We start from the raw sequence: 15,788 nt of genomic DNA on the forward strand, positions 1-15,788 counted from the left end.
TTTGGAACTTAAATTAACATGAAATAGACCCCATATGGACACAACTTTTATCTATGATGCATAAGCATATGTGATTAAAAGATGAATGAACTATTTTTCTCAAAAATCAATTTCCAAAGCATGTACTTTGTTAGCAACCCTCAAGATTTTACCTTAATGATATTTCTTCAAACAAATCTCATTTGAAAAACAATTGGTTCAACCATGGATGCTTTTAATGAGCTCTTAGCAATAAAAGCATGCAAAACTATGAATGATAAGCAATTCCCTTGCATTAGCATTCAAAAGGGAGGTAAGCCCTAAATTAGATTGATATTAATAGTGTAGAACACAATTTTAAATCTCATTGGGTCAAACTAGCTAGTTTGCATACCTTTCAAGCAAGATTGGATGTGTTGTGTAAATCTACATTTGGTAATATCCATTATTTGTGTTTATAAGTATATCCACATCCATAACTAGTTAGAGAGAGAGATGAGACGTTGGAAGGCTTCAATTATTCTATCATGCTATTTCCAAGCCCCTATGTCCTCGATGTTGTTGATGTCTTGAGGACTTAAGGAATGGGGGGAAGCATGGAGGATTTGAAGAAGAATATTGTAGGGTTTGGTTTGTAGAGCTCTTGGAGGGCAACAAACTTCCTTGAGGACATCATCTTCGGGAATGAAAATCTCTCTAGGGTGATAATTGATTGTCTTACTTTACAGGCAATACTTGGGTTTCAATTTAGTGATTCTCATGAAGTTTTCAATGTTGAGGTTTGATACCGGCTATTGAATCATGAGAATATTTATGGTATTTTGATTGAATCTACATTGGAGGTTTTATTGCAGATTTTAGGTTGAATTTTCTGAAGTGATTGTTTCTTTAATAGTATTTATGCAAAGTTTTGATGCACCCATACAGTAACATTGTGGTGTTAGCAATGCTAAGGTGGTCGATTTGAGAAAACTATGAATTATTCCCATCTGGGTATTTTCTGCAAAGGTTTCTAAGACTTGGGCAACTACATTTTAAGGCCCTTCCATTACATTCAATCAAAAATCAAATTTTGAAAGGGAGTTGTGTGCTTCTACCTTACCTTCTCGGGAAAATAAAGAAAATTGATATCTTTGAACCATTCAATTTGAGCAAAGGTGAGCAACAAATTTAGTGGGCACTATTTCATTCTTCTATCAGCACCTTGGCGCTCCCTTCTTGACTGATTTTGGTGATTTTGATAAAGATTTAATTTTTAAGACCATGTCATCGCCTTCTAGCAAGCTGTCCATGTTCTGGATATCATCCGAGTTTTGGTTATGCTTCTTTTTTCTGTGGGAGAATGGTGCAGTCACGGTTAGGAGGGACCTCAATGAGATCTATCCAGACCGTGCAGCAAGAGTAAACACAACGAAAGCAAGACAACATGATGGAGGCAATGCAAAACTGAATGAATAAGATCATGAAAACTGATTTCAAATGGCCGGTAACATCAGGGCAACTGGCCTGCTACATACATGCTTAATTACAGAATCGGTCAACTCCGGACCTCTAAATCTTAAGATATTTCTTTTATATTCACTGCAATGAATTATGATGCTTAATTACATTGATTTATATGGTCTAGAGGGATCCAATTGGCCCAAGAAGAATCAAACAACGATGAACATGAAGAAACATGCAAAACCATCAAGGTCGGCCTTCGCCAATGAAAATCAGTGTTCCAACGGGGACGCGTCCCCCCCCCTCCTTTTTGGTCGCGTCTCGAAGACAAGGACGTCTCCAGAACGGAGGGACGAGGACGCAACGTCCACCGCCACCCAAGCACCGTTGAAGACGGGGAGACGTCTCCGTGTCTCCCATGGAGACATGGTCTCCTTGGGAGACGTCTTGGCGTCTCCCCGTCCTTCGAGAGACGTGCAGACGTCTCTTGAGGGACAAGGAGACACCCAGACGTCTCCCATTGCCCCCACGTATATGCAATAGTTAAAATTAAAAAAAAAATTAAAATTAAAAAATTGACTTTTTGGGGGGTCAAGGGGTAACCCTAATTGGACGTGGGCCAAAAGAAAAATAAAACCCGATGCCTTTATAAAATAATAAAAGTATTTTTGGCCTCGCAAGGGAGCGCGCAAGGGGTGTTGCCCCTTGACCCCAACTTGGGGGCGTTGCCCCCAAACCCCTGTCAAAAAATATAGGGGGAAACCACACTAATGGAAGTAGGGAAAATTTAACCTTTGAGTCTGATTAGGCTCCATATAACAACATAATTAGCATTGAAGAAATATTGGTATTTAGATTTAGTATTTCAAATTTCCTATAGTTTCATTTGAAATGTAATTCTTATACTATTATACTGTCATACATCTTTTCAAAACTAGTTTTTCAAGTACTATATGTATGTGTATAACTATATCAGCACCACCACCCCATCACCCCCCCCCCCGCCGCCGTCCCCCCGCCACCCCCAAACTTAGGGCCTTGGTCCCCCCATCCCGAAAACCCGTCCCCCCGTCCCCAACGCCGGTGGAACACTAATGAAAATCCTCCGGAAAATCCAAAGGAAGAAGTGCGGATCAGAGAGAAGGTCGGCCACATGCCAAGGAATGCTGGAACAATCAACTAGGGCTCCGCAAGCTACGGGAAGGATCCGCAAGATTCGCCAATAGCAAATAGGTCCAAGCGGCTTCGGTGTTCAAAGCCAAAAGACTGTCTCGAAATCCGGAAGCAATAACTTGCCGGAAAAAGATCCAAACATTATGCGGTTCAAGAGTAAGGAAGTTAACCATGATTGCAAGCAAAATCCAACTCCACAAGATCCGGTGAGCAAATACAAGAAAATGCAGAAAGAAATGCTGAAACTGCAAAACAGAAAACAAACTGAAAAGAAATATTTTTGGTTGATTCAAGATTGCCAAGAACCGGGGATGCTCCTCCATCAGAGAAGGACTAGAATATTTGACAGTTTTTTTTATGAGGATTAGACGCCATTTTTCCTGTGTCTGTCTGTTGCAGCAGAATTAATACTGGACCGCTTCATTGAAGGTGATTTCTTTATTGCTGGAAAGGGACGATTCTCTTATTCTAAGTCATCAGTAAGACATTGTAATAGCAGATTGGTTGAAAGGAGTCCCTGAGTACAATCTCTACCCTGTTCGATGAGACAATAAGCACTGTGCATGCCAAAGCATCTTTCTTTGTATAGAAAAGAAGTTTGTAGCTGCCTACTTTCTGTTCATCGTGTATTCTTGGCTCAGTTTAAGCTCATTTGAATGTTTGTTGGTATTTACATTTGTAGTTTCAAATCTGATTTATTATTTTGAAACTTCAAATGACAACATAAATGAATGAAAACCTTGTTCAAACTTATGCAAAAACTACACCAAACTGTCAAGAAACACATTCATATTTGGCAAGCATTGTTTCAAAAACATTTGGGGGTTAGACACTACAGCATATTCCTACCAAGTATCATTTCTTGAGAGAGCAGGTTGAACAGCAGGTCAAGTTAGAATACATTGCCACAAAAGAATAAATTAAAGACATAATTACCAAGCCCCTTCTGAAGAAACTTTTAAGTACCTCAAGCAAAAGTTGGGAGTTGCATCTCATTTATCTTGTCATTAAGGAGAAGTAAAGTCCAAGGGCACCTAATGAATGCTTTATCTATCAGCTCCACAAAGATGCTCAATAAAAGATCAGCTAGTGAATTGCCAAAAAGGGGAGAGTTAGAGAAAAAGGTAGTGTTAAAGGAAATGAGAATGATGCTTGCCATCAATAACAATAAAGGGGAAAGTTACAGAAAAGGGGAGCATTGCAAATAGTGGTTGCTATCAATGACAAAAGGGGAAATTGTTGCAAATATTGTCATTGAAGTCAAAGTGTGTTGATGCATTGATATATTGATGCCAAAGATTGATTATTGGAATTGTTGTACTTGTCATTGATGAAGTTTGTCATTTGATGAAGGTTGATCTCGTTTTTTATTGTTAATATTGTCATCAATCAAGCCTAGTTACAAGGATGAGAGCATTGAATTTATAATTATTGATGTCAAAGCTGGTTATATCAAAGATTTAGAGATCAACATTCTAAGTGTATCGAGCTTCGGCCCTATGGTGTTCAATGTCCTATTTGCATGTTTTGATTGGTCGTCGTTGTTCAGGCTTGTGGTTTAACGGTTTCAAAGATTGTTGGAATGTGTTAAGGTTAATGCCCAACCCCCGACGACCAATGTGGTCCTCAACCATCGCAACTCGAGCCTTTGGCTTGATAAGTTCGTCAAAGGCAAATTTCGCTGAAAGCAAGCTTTGTCGAAAGACAAGTTCACTATAATGTTGATTTGCCGAAAAGAAGGAAGAGCTTGCACGTTTGGTATTTTCAGCCAAAGAAATAGTTCGTGAATCACTTGGTTCGACAAAAAGCTAAATCAATAAAATACATTCAATTTTGATTGATTCTTAATTTTGTGAACTCTTTGGTTCGCCAAAGATGGAATTCGCCAAAAATTGTTTCCATTGAAAGAAGAGCTTGAAATGATAATTGATTGTTGTTATTAACAAAGGAGAGGAATACTCCTTATATAAGCAATTATAGAAGATCTTTCCATAACATAAATGATCGAAAAATAAAGATAGAATACAAAGATTCTAAATGCTAACTGACTTATAGAATAGAAAGTTACTAAAAAACTAACTAAACGACTTAAATGACCATTATAAGCTGAATATTACAATATTACTTTACTACCCTCCCTTAATGGTCATTCTTCTAACTAGCACGCAGAAGACTTGTCGTGATCTGCTGATTTCTTCGCCATGAATGCATAGAAGGCTGACCCTTCTCCTCTAAATGCTCTGCAACATGAACCTCTTTGCTGAGACCCTCCCTGGTTGCTTCCTGTAGAACTTCTTCATATGACCAAGTTGACCACAATACAATTAGCGTAGTGGAGGTTAAATTGAACTGAAGATCTGCATATTAAAAACAAATTAATTGCCACTCAGCAGTCACCTAATCCTTCAATCGCCTCTAAATCTGGAGTGAAAAGAGGCTTAATTACACGAGTTCGATATGCAACGGGGGAGTAGAAATGGGGATTTCACCCAAAAAGAGGGATATGCAAAAGATTGGAGAAAAAAAGGGAGGATATGATATATGCATGTATTTCTGGAACATTTCCTCAGAAAATCCGTAGCTTGAATTACAGAGGAAAAAGGAAACGAAGGTGCAAGGACTGAGAGGTGTGGAATACTCAAATAGAAGAGGCGTGGTTGGAAGGAAAGGATCTGGGTTGAGGAGGAGACAACAGAGAACATCACCAAGTTCCTTCTTATCTCTAGTAACTCAGCAAATTTTTAAGAAGAATGAAATGTTTATTTAATGTGTGACTTGAGTTGTGTTTTCACCATTTAGTTTTTGGATTTTAATCTCAATACTCGACCACATGCTTCAATAGGAAATTGTTTTGCGAGCGTGATAAGTTTCTTTTTTAGAATACCCGTAGCCAAATGTAGTCTCTCTCTCAGATCTTTGGTCTCAGTGCAAAATATGCCTTAGTTTTAAGCTGAAGAATCAGTTAAGTCCTCTTTCCAGAAGCTCCAGAGTCGTTTTGGCCAAAATACACCTCCAATACGTTTGATAGACTTTCTTATTCTGAGCTACACCTTCCACCGTTGTTCAACAGGGGTTGATGGAGAAGTTCCCGTGCATTTTCATATGTTTTTGATGCACCTTGCTTGGACACCTTAGATTCTCTCTCTCTTTCCATAATACAATTTACAAGTTTACAATATACCTGAGAAAAGATTTTATTGCAAAGATCTGGCACAAATTTTTAATATCTTGCAACCTGTCTCCCTGAGTTCTACACTACCTAAGAATTCTGATTTGAACAATTTGACAATAATTTTCTTTTCCTTATCACTGTCATAGGATCAACCAGAGATCTTCATATCTGTGTAGCAAAACAATACAGCGATTTCATCTTCCTCAAGTATCACATAGTTCTTGCCTTTTTCCCCACAAACGATTGCCATGGGTCACTTAGATCGCCCTCAGGCATTATAGATGTAATTAAATTTGGAATAAAAATACCCAGTTTTCATTAACAATTATCTGCACACATAAATCACAGCCAATACTTCAGTTTGAAACCCCTGCACAGTGATTGTAATTGGGTCCACATAGGGATATCATGTTATTTCAGATGTTTTTTCATTACCACGCTATGCTTATCGCTTGAAAGCGGTAAACTCTCATACCGTATAGTCAGAATAAATTAGTCTATCATAAATATGTAGTAATGCTGCTATACAGGATGGTAAAGAATAACATACTTAGCACTAGAAGATTATGTGTCAAATAAAAATGATATGAGTTAAATTACCTGTCATTGTTTTGTTTTTTCGAAATTTTCACCTAAGAAACCTGAGATGTTAATTTATTTTGTTCCCTGCACAAATTGGAAGAACTGTACTTGTTTAAGTTTTATTTTGGGGGGGCTTTAATATAGCAAAAATAATGTTCTTTATTTATAGAAAAACCACGCTTCCAGTATGCTTGTAACTAGCAAATCCAAATATTTCAAAAAGTTTTATGTAAGTGACTGACAAAAACAAATATTCATAGATCTTAAAGCTCTATTGCTTGCTAGTGTGTTTCTTAATCATTTATTTTGGCTTTATTATCATAGTAAAGGATTTGATGCAATGGTTAAGATGTTGATAATTCGATGACCAGGTTAAGAGTTCAAATCTCCTTTTACTTGTCTTCTTCATGAAAGACTCTTAATTTACTTTCAACCTTTTAAAATGTTCTGTGAATTCCCATTCACGTTAAAATCTAAAAAATTTCTTTGGTGTTGATTACACTTTTATTCATTTAGTGTAAACTATAGTAAATTTGGGAAATTGTTTGTACAGCCTGAGTTGACCTAGTGGTGGAGAACTTGTGCTCTTGAAAGAGAGGTCACTAGTTCAAATCCCACAAGGGGGTAGGGTATGTAATTATCTATAGTTGAGTTTTTTTTAATTTCTTTTTGAACTGAGTGTCCAATGATTAAACATAATAATGGCCAGTAATTATCTATTGAGCTAATCTCATTTAAATAGTTGTAGGAAGATAACAACAGATTATAATTGATAGGAATTATAAATAAGAAAGTCAATGCAAATATTAAATTTTAGTGTAAAGTGTATTCACTTAATTTATTCTATGTTATCAATGAATTAAAGAGGTTAATAGAGGTTGTAATTTAATTTGTTACTATTTTTATTGAAAATATTGTCTACAACATTTTGAATTATTTTGTCGAATAAGCAATTATGTGATTAAAATTAAATGGTATGCTCATTAAGAATTTTTCGTTACTATGGATAATTATTTATTTATTTTTATATATGATTAGATTTCTATTGGGGTTTTTATTTGTTTTCTATTTCTTAATTCAAATTGCTCTAATTGGTAGATAAATTATCAGGTTGAAAAAGACAAGTTATGCTTGTCTTTGGTAGAAAAACATGTCTGAACCCTTGAGATCCTTTGAACAACTATTCATATATATACGGAGCTAGCCATTTTGTATTGTAAGGATATTTTTTTTTTTTAAATGATAGATTCCATTTTAATCATAAGAATCATGTTATTTAATTGAGCGAGTATCGAATATGGAGAAATAGGGAAGGGTAAATCTCGACACCTGATTTACCTGCAGGTAGTCGGCATAAACTTTTGGCCCAAGTATTTTAACCAATTTGATACCTAGTTGATTTCTTTAATCACTCCCTGCCATATCATGGAAATTAGGACTGCATGATCATAGGTGATATATATGTTAGATATTTTCATGTTGCACTAGGATCCAATCCCACTTGTCAGTTCTAGTTTGCTAGGAGCCTCGCGCAAGGGTCGAGAACTCTAGAGCACTGGGAAGCAGATGCTTCGTGGCTGGGTGGAAAATGCACCTGGGCCATATGTCCACGGTGACTGGAGACAATCCTACAGTATCATTATGTTTATCATTCCATGTATTTTGACCTCATGGTCACATGTATATGTAATTCAACCTATGTGGTCTCATTTTTTACTAGAGAGAAAATTTGTAAATTTAAAAGTCTGATGTATCTATTGCTCGGATCATTTAGTTGATGGAAATTATGAGAAATTTATTTGTATTTATTATTTCTTGAAATATGAGGTCTTTACATAAAGGCTTAGAGGTATCTATAGATTTGATGGGAGGAAGTTGGAACACAATAGCATTAATTAACCTCAACATTATACTATGCAATGATTCAAAAAGAGGAGTTAACTCTTTCCTAAAGTATTTGGATAAAGGGGCCACACCTGGTATTGTGGCTACCACTTGTGTATTGATGTTGTTGGAAGAGTTATCATTTATCTTAATCAAACCTTTGTGTTTGTTGAACTTTGGAAAGGATTGTTGAGCGCTCTCATTCTTATCAACCGGAGCCATTGAAGAAGATTATTCAAATTGCTCACTTGAAGTTGATAGTTATGAAGCACCGCACACAATTGCATGAAAGATGAAAACTCAAAAAATAGAAGCTTATCTCTAATATCCTTTTGCAAATTAGTAATGAAAATTCTTTAACATCATGATCAGGCATGGGATAAGCAATTTGTGAATGCAAATGTTTATATCTACCAATAAAATCAGTCAGATTTTTTTTAACTCTTTGCTTACAATGAATCAAATCAGTCAAAGTAATTTTAGGACCAATGTTATTTTAAAATTGTTGAATGAAAGCATCAGCCAATTGTTAAAAAAAGTGATGGAATAAGGAGGCAAAGAACAATACCATTGCAAAGTTTTATCTCTAAAGGTTCAAGTAAATAATTTTGCCATGAGTCTTTGATCATGAGAGAAATCACTACACAAGGTTTGAAATGTCTTCACATGAGTCAAGGGGTCACCTTTTCCATTCTATAACTCTAAGTGAGGGATCTCCACATTCTTAGGAGCATCCGCACGAACAATCTCATTGGATTAGTGGGCTTGCTATATCATATGTGGGAACATTGAAATTGGATTGGGTTAAACAAACCAATCGGTGTTGTAAGGATGAAACACTTTGAGCTAGGTTATTTGTAGTGGCTTCAGTGGATGAATTGGAATTGGACACATTGTATTGTGATGGAAGACTAATGTTGTTGTACGTAATTGGAGGTTGAAAATAAGGAGGGGGAACATTATGATAAGTTGGTATAGGAGATGGTTGGGAAACAAATGGAAGACTCACAGAAAGAGGTATGTGAGAGTATTGATTAATAGGATTGCCCCCATGACTAACATGTATAGGAGATGGTTGGGAAACAAATGGAAGACTCACAGAAGGAGGTATGTGAGGGTATTGATTAATAGGATTGCCCCCATGACTAACATGTATAGGATTAGCATTTTGTGTAGAGGTAGTCATGGTAGAAGATGCATATGTAGGCACACTAGGCATAGGAATGGAATGCTCAACTTGACTAGTAGGATGAGAATAACCAAGAACTTCAGCACAACTTTGAATAGACACACTTCCACACCACGTACATCATTTTGAATCATTCTTCGCAGTTCTTCAATCAAGGGGATTGCCTCACTATTCGAGTATTCTTGACTCATAATTTTGGAGATCATCCAACTTTTGGTCAAGTTTTCCCAATTGATCAATTGTTACTTGAGTAGGAGAATCATCCTCATCATGAGAATTATGAGGTAAATGGGTCTCTATGATGTTAGGTATGTCATTTGTGGGATTAGAGGAAGTCAAGTCGGGCTCCATATCCTTAGTATTTAAACTTCAAGAAGCCCTAAGTCTACAACTTCTTCTCACGGAAATATTGGATGTAGGACTAAGGGTAACAAAACTCATGCAAAAAGGAAATATTGAATGCAATGCACGCTATGTATATGATTAAACAATGCAATTACTTTGCAAAATGATTGATTAACCAATTAGATACTCTAATCAAATGAGAGATGTGATATCCAAATGCTTCTAAATCTGAAAATAACATGCCATAACAATCAGATCTGAGCATATAAAACAGAAATTATGCAACCCACAAGTCAATTTTATCAACATAAATTAGAGTTTTTTGTAAATCGAACCTCTAAATTTATGTAAATTAAGTGCCTATATGATATATGAGTGCAGATTTGATTCAACCCAGGTCCCACCCACAAACTATGGGTTCGGCATGGCCAAGCCCGAGCAAAGTTGAGCCAAATTTCACCTCCAAACGCATCAACCCGATTAATTTGGGTATCACTTAACTTTTTATTTTTTATTTAATTTTTTGACATTTTTTTTACTCCAAAAAGTGCCATTTCACCCCACTAACCCTAAAATGTGACATACAAAATATCCAAAAGGCAAAACCAAACTCATTTTTCATATTATAAATGAAAGACAAACATTTTCTTCCATTGCTTAACTTATTTTCTTGCTTGCCATTGCACGAATAGAGTTGAAGATTGATCATTGAACACTCAAAGCTGGTTGTTGTGCTATTGCTACACATTTGCAATTGTCAAGGAGATCGTAGAGGAAGATTTCTTCAAAAGAGGTAGGTTTTTTTCAATTTTTTGTTTTTAGTTTTTTTTTTACATATGAACTCTCTTGCTTTTCAAATTTCATTTGTTTCAACTCTACAATTTTGTTGTTTAGTGAGCTTGTCGTCTTAGGTATTACAATGGCAACTATTTCTAGCTCTATGAACCAACCTCACTTCAAAAAAGACCCAAACTCTTCTGTTTGGAAATATGTTAAAATTGTACAACAACTTCTAGGTGGTGGAGGTTATGTTTGGATGATTTGTGGTCATTGTAAAGTCAAATATTCGAGCTCAAGAAAAGGAAAACCAAGCATCAAGTCATAAATCAAATCATCCTTTGGTAAAGAAAGGATCTTGAGGGATGAAGCTCCCCCCCCCCTCCACCACCTCCTTGTTTGAACCTACAAAGAGCCACCCATTTTTTTCCACACTTGAAGAGCAACCTATGGCCTCTACACATAAGAGATCAAAGAGACCATTGTAAACAACATTTCATAATTAGTCTAGAGAGATTGTTGATCAAGACATAACGAGATGTGTCTATGCGAATGGATTGGCATTCAATGTTGTTTGCTCACCATATTGACAAAAAATGGTGAAATCAATTAATGAGGCTCCAACAGGGTACAAGGGTACAAGGGCTCAGGTTTTAAAAAGGTGTGCAATACCTTATTGGATAAAGAGGTGAAATTTGTAGAGGACTCCTTGAAGCCCCTAAAGGATTCATGGGTCAAAATAAGGGTGTCCATTGTTTCTAATGGACGGAAAGATGCAAAAAAACCTTTGATCAATGTTAATACAGTGTCCCTAAAGGGGCAATGTTTTTTAGAGCAGTGGATTGTGAAGGACAAGTGAAGGATGGTGCATTTATAGCCAACATTCTCCGTCAAGCCATTGAGGAAGTGGCGCTCAAAATGTTGTGCAAGTTATAACAAGCAATGCTAAATATTGTAGGGCTGTTCAATTATTGGTGGAGAAGTGTTATTCACACATTATTTGGACACCTTGTGTTGTCCACTACCTCAAACTAATGCTACAATAAATTGGCACCAAAATTGATTGGATTAAACATGTGTACATTGAGGCTAAAGTGCTCCAAATGTTCATCACCAACCACCATATGTCACAAGGCATATTTAGAATGTTCTTGAAATTGGAGCTGCTGACAGTAAGTTAATAATAAATATGTTTCACTTTAGTAAACTTTTTATTTTTTCTTTTATTTTTATTTTTTAAATTTTCAAAAAGGTTATTGCTGAGACAAGTTTTGCCTCCAACACAATTGTGTTGAAAAGACTTGTGAAGGCTGAAAAGACTTGTGAAGGCTCATGAGGCACTTTCTAACATGGTCATCAACCCAATTTGGTCCTTATGGAAGCAATCTAGCACTACAAGAGCAGCAAAGGTTAAGCAAATGATCCTAGATGACATTTGGTGGGATGGTGTTGAATATCTCCTCATTTTCATTGAGCCTATATTGAGCATGATCCATTATACTAACATGGATTGGCCTTATTTGGGTGAGGTATATGATGGGCATCGAATCAATGATTGAGAAGATGAAAGTCATCATAAATGCAAAAGAGCAAGATCTTGAAGAAAATTTCTTCAAAGAATTACATAAAATCATTGTAAAGAAATGGAATAAAATGACCACTTCACTGCATCTTCTTGCCTTTGCATAGAGTCCCAAATATTATAGTTCTCAACTCCTTTCTGTGACATCAAAAGTTGCCCCATACAGAGATCCTAAAGTCGCTCAAGGGTACAAGGCAGCACTTTGCAAACTCTTCGCTGATCAAGACATGCCGGATGCAATGAGGGCTGAGTTCGTGCATGCTCCAACAATTGCAGTCTCAATGCTCTTCAAGACAGGTATATGGTCAATGTTCATAGTTGGTGGTACTTTCATCAAGAAACATACACAAACCTACAACCTCTTGCGATCAAAAATTTATCGCAAGTTTTATAAAAAAAAACTTTTATCTTTTGAGTATAATTTATATTTTAATTTTTATAATTTATATTTTTAAATTTTGTAACTCTTAACTCTCTAGTTTGTCTTGATAGGTTGTTATTTCATCTACATCTAGGAGGAATTGGAGCACATACACTTTCATCCACTCAATAAAGTGCAATAGACTACACTTAATAAAGCGCAATAGACTACACTTAATAAAGTGCAATAGACTACACTCAGAAAAGGCAGAGTACTTGATGTTTGTGCATTCAAACTTGTGGCTCCTTACACATAACAAAGTGCTTACAAAGAAGGGGACACAAGGAAGTGGGATATTGAGCCAAAGAATATTTTGAATTGGATGCTTCCACTGCCCACTTTGCTGCACTTGATTTTGACAATGACCATGAGCCAACTAGTGTCCATGAGAGTACTAGTGCCAATGCTAGTGCTAGTGCCAGTGTCAATGGCACTATTTGTGGTTCTTCTAATTTACCACTACATATGTCATACATCATCTAATATGGATGTTGATGATGATATTTTTGATAACCCATATGATATTTGATCAATGATGGCTAATTGTTGACACTTGACATTATTATTTTTTAACTTTAATATATATCATGACATTCGAGTTTGACTAATATTTGAATATCAATATGGTGGTGTATTTTCAACTAAATTACTGCTGCAAATATGTATGTATTTCTGATTTTCATATGTTTTTATACGGACAAACCCAAAATGAACCCAACCCAAAAATTTGACCAAACCCGCGAACCGAACCCTCAAACCCCAACCCAAACTAGTAACTTAGATTATTTTAATGGGAAAGTGAGTCAAAAGTAAAACATAATCTTATAGATTACTTTAATGGGAAAGTGAGTCAAAAGTAAAACATAATCTGTAAAGGATGTTGGACCTCCCCTGATGCAGTCAGCAGGCCATTCTCCATCGACCATGCAGATCATTGAGCTTCAATTCGAGCATCTCTGGATACAGATCTGCCAGAGGACAAATATAAAGTACCCAAACCCAAGGATGGTCAACACCATCTTCGAAAATTCTAAGAAATTCTTTGAAGAGAAACTATTGGCTCGAGAGATAGACCACCTCTCCTACAGAATACTGACCAACAGATTCATTGGCTTTCAGCCCTCTGTATTCAGGATCAAAGATTAGGTAGCTAAAAATTGGAAAGATTTTAAGGAACTATGATGGCTTCCTTGCTGCTGGATTCTTACTTACCATTTCCAGGCTATAACAAATTTTTAAAGCTTAAAGCTTCATGACATTGGTTTACACTGCCTTGGAAAAGCCAAAGATACTCTTTGAAGACAAACTGTCGGCTCCAAATATTGACAGGCTCTCCTACAGAGTACCGACCAGTAAATTCATTGGCATTCAGCCCTCTGTTTTGGGGATGAAATATTGGGTAGCTTAAAAATGGGGAGATTTCAAGGAACTATGATTCCTTGTATACGGATTTCTTCTCATCATTGCAGACATATAAAATTATACACTAAACTAAGTAAAAAGATAACATAAAAAAACCAAAGCACGATCTGCATGTGCATAACATAAGATACCTACAGTTAAAAAAAAGTAGGTTACCATATAATAAAATGAATACAAAATTTATTTCCCTAGGACATTGACCAGCGTTGTGTTGCTCTTTAGCAAAAGCTAAATAAGGCATTCATAAAATTTGAAAAGATCCATAAATTTATATTACCCATAAGTGAGAATGAGTTTGTTTTTCTTAGATTTTTTTTTCTAATGTATTTGTTGCAAATAAATTGCCTTCATTCACTCCCTCCTTCAATCCCTCTTTGTGCCTTGCAAGCTCTCCAAATTTCCACTGAGGCATCAGGAGAAGTCAGCTTAATCCCCTGCTTGCTACATTTGCCTTCCGCGGTAGCCCTCTTGCAACTCTCCCCATCTTCAAGCAGTCTACAATTCAAGATAGATATATCCATGTTTGTAGTTCATGTAAGTCATTAAACAGAATAGAGAAATTTGTTATGTAAATATCCAGGTATTATATTTTATCGACATTACGATAACTTATCGTAACCCCTTCCCAGATACAACACCATAACATTTTTGGTAATTTAGCAATGAACTTTATACAATATACACATTGCCCTGGTAAAAAACCCAAACAGAACTTAAATTCGATGCACTAAAATACGCTTACACGAAAATTGCTGTTAAAAAATTATGGCACATTCCAGAAGTTTCGCCTTCTTTAGAGAGGTTTAAAAACGGGGAGTTGGGTGGAGGCATTTACGTTCATTTGATTTTATTATTTACAATAGCCTCTCTTAAACAGAACAGATGTTAAACTTCTATCAGGACAGACTACAGCCCTAAGAGCATTGAGCGCGAACCAATTTAGTTATAAATGTAAATTCAAAAAAAAAAACTACAAGTGGAAAAGCCTACAAGGTTAGACAGTTAAATTTTGCTATGGAAATTTTTACTTTTTTTTAATGAACAGATATAGGACTTACTTCGGGGTATGCAGTATCTTCCTGATAAGGCCTTTGATTGGCCGAATTTCTTGCAGAATTGAAGATTCAATCGCCTTCCATGTTTTTTTTCCTCCTTGTTCTTGCAATTGGTCGCTTGTATATTTGGAAGAGTGTGTCCAGAGTTCGAATCTTGTTGGTTCCAGATGATAAAGGTGCGCAGTTCGTAAGGAGTGCAATTTATTCTGCTTAGGAATTATGCAAATGAGAGCTCTTAGAGCCATCACAAGCTCGTCGTTGATCAACTACAGCATTAAATCTTTGCAAAAATGTTGTGGTCACAAAGTAGGTGTATCCTCTGATGCCAACCGATGGTAAACCCTAAACCTGCCCTCTTAATATTATTCAAGAAACAGATGTTTTAACGGCGTTCAAATGAACATCACTGTTTCGTGCCAGAATTCGCGTTCAGGGAGCTGCAGACAAAAATAGCGGGATCTGCTATCTTATAGGCTAGATGATTTTTTTAATATTTTAAAAAATATTAGAATCCCACCTGGGTGTACAATGGGTTGTGGCAAGTCAAGAAGAAGAAGAATAAATTTTATGTTCACTGGACTAACATAAGTCTATGGGACAAACCGTCACATCAAATTGGCTTCTACAATTCCAATCTCTTTTTATGTAAGGTGATGATGAGTGCCCCCAACTTCTCCACTAACCCCTCATTAAATAAATTATACCAAGAGCCAGCTGTCAAGATATTCGCATAACTATCCCTGCTGTCCTTATATGCATCACAT

At 36.3% G+C, this 15,788-nt stretch overlaps 1 protein-coding gene across 1 annotated transcript in view; it reads right to left on the bottom strand.

Annotated features, from left to right (window-relative positions):
• Nucleotides 1-15,483, bottom strand: part of LOC131069855 (protein DCL homolog, chloroplastic) — a 44,785-nt gene extending 29,302 nt beyond the window's left edge. Inside the window, exon 1 of the mRNA XM_058005435.2 lies at nucleotides 15,028-15,483. Within this exon, the coding sequence (XP_057861418.2) occupies nucleotides 15,028-15,269 (242 nt within the window). The 5' untranslated portion in view covers nucleotides 15,270-15,483. The remainder of the gene's footprint in view (nucleotides 1-15,027) is intronic.
• Between the last annotated feature and the right edge of the window lie 305 nt (nucleotides 15,484-15,788).

This window comes from Cryptomeria japonica, chromosome 6 (genome assembly GCF_030272615.1).
Source record: "Cryptomeria japonica chromosome 6, Sugi_1.0, whole genome shotgun sequence".
Classification (NCBI taxonomy): domain Eukaryota; kingdom Viridiplantae; phylum Streptophyta; class Pinopsida; order Cupressales; family Cupressaceae; genus Cryptomeria; species Cryptomeria japonica.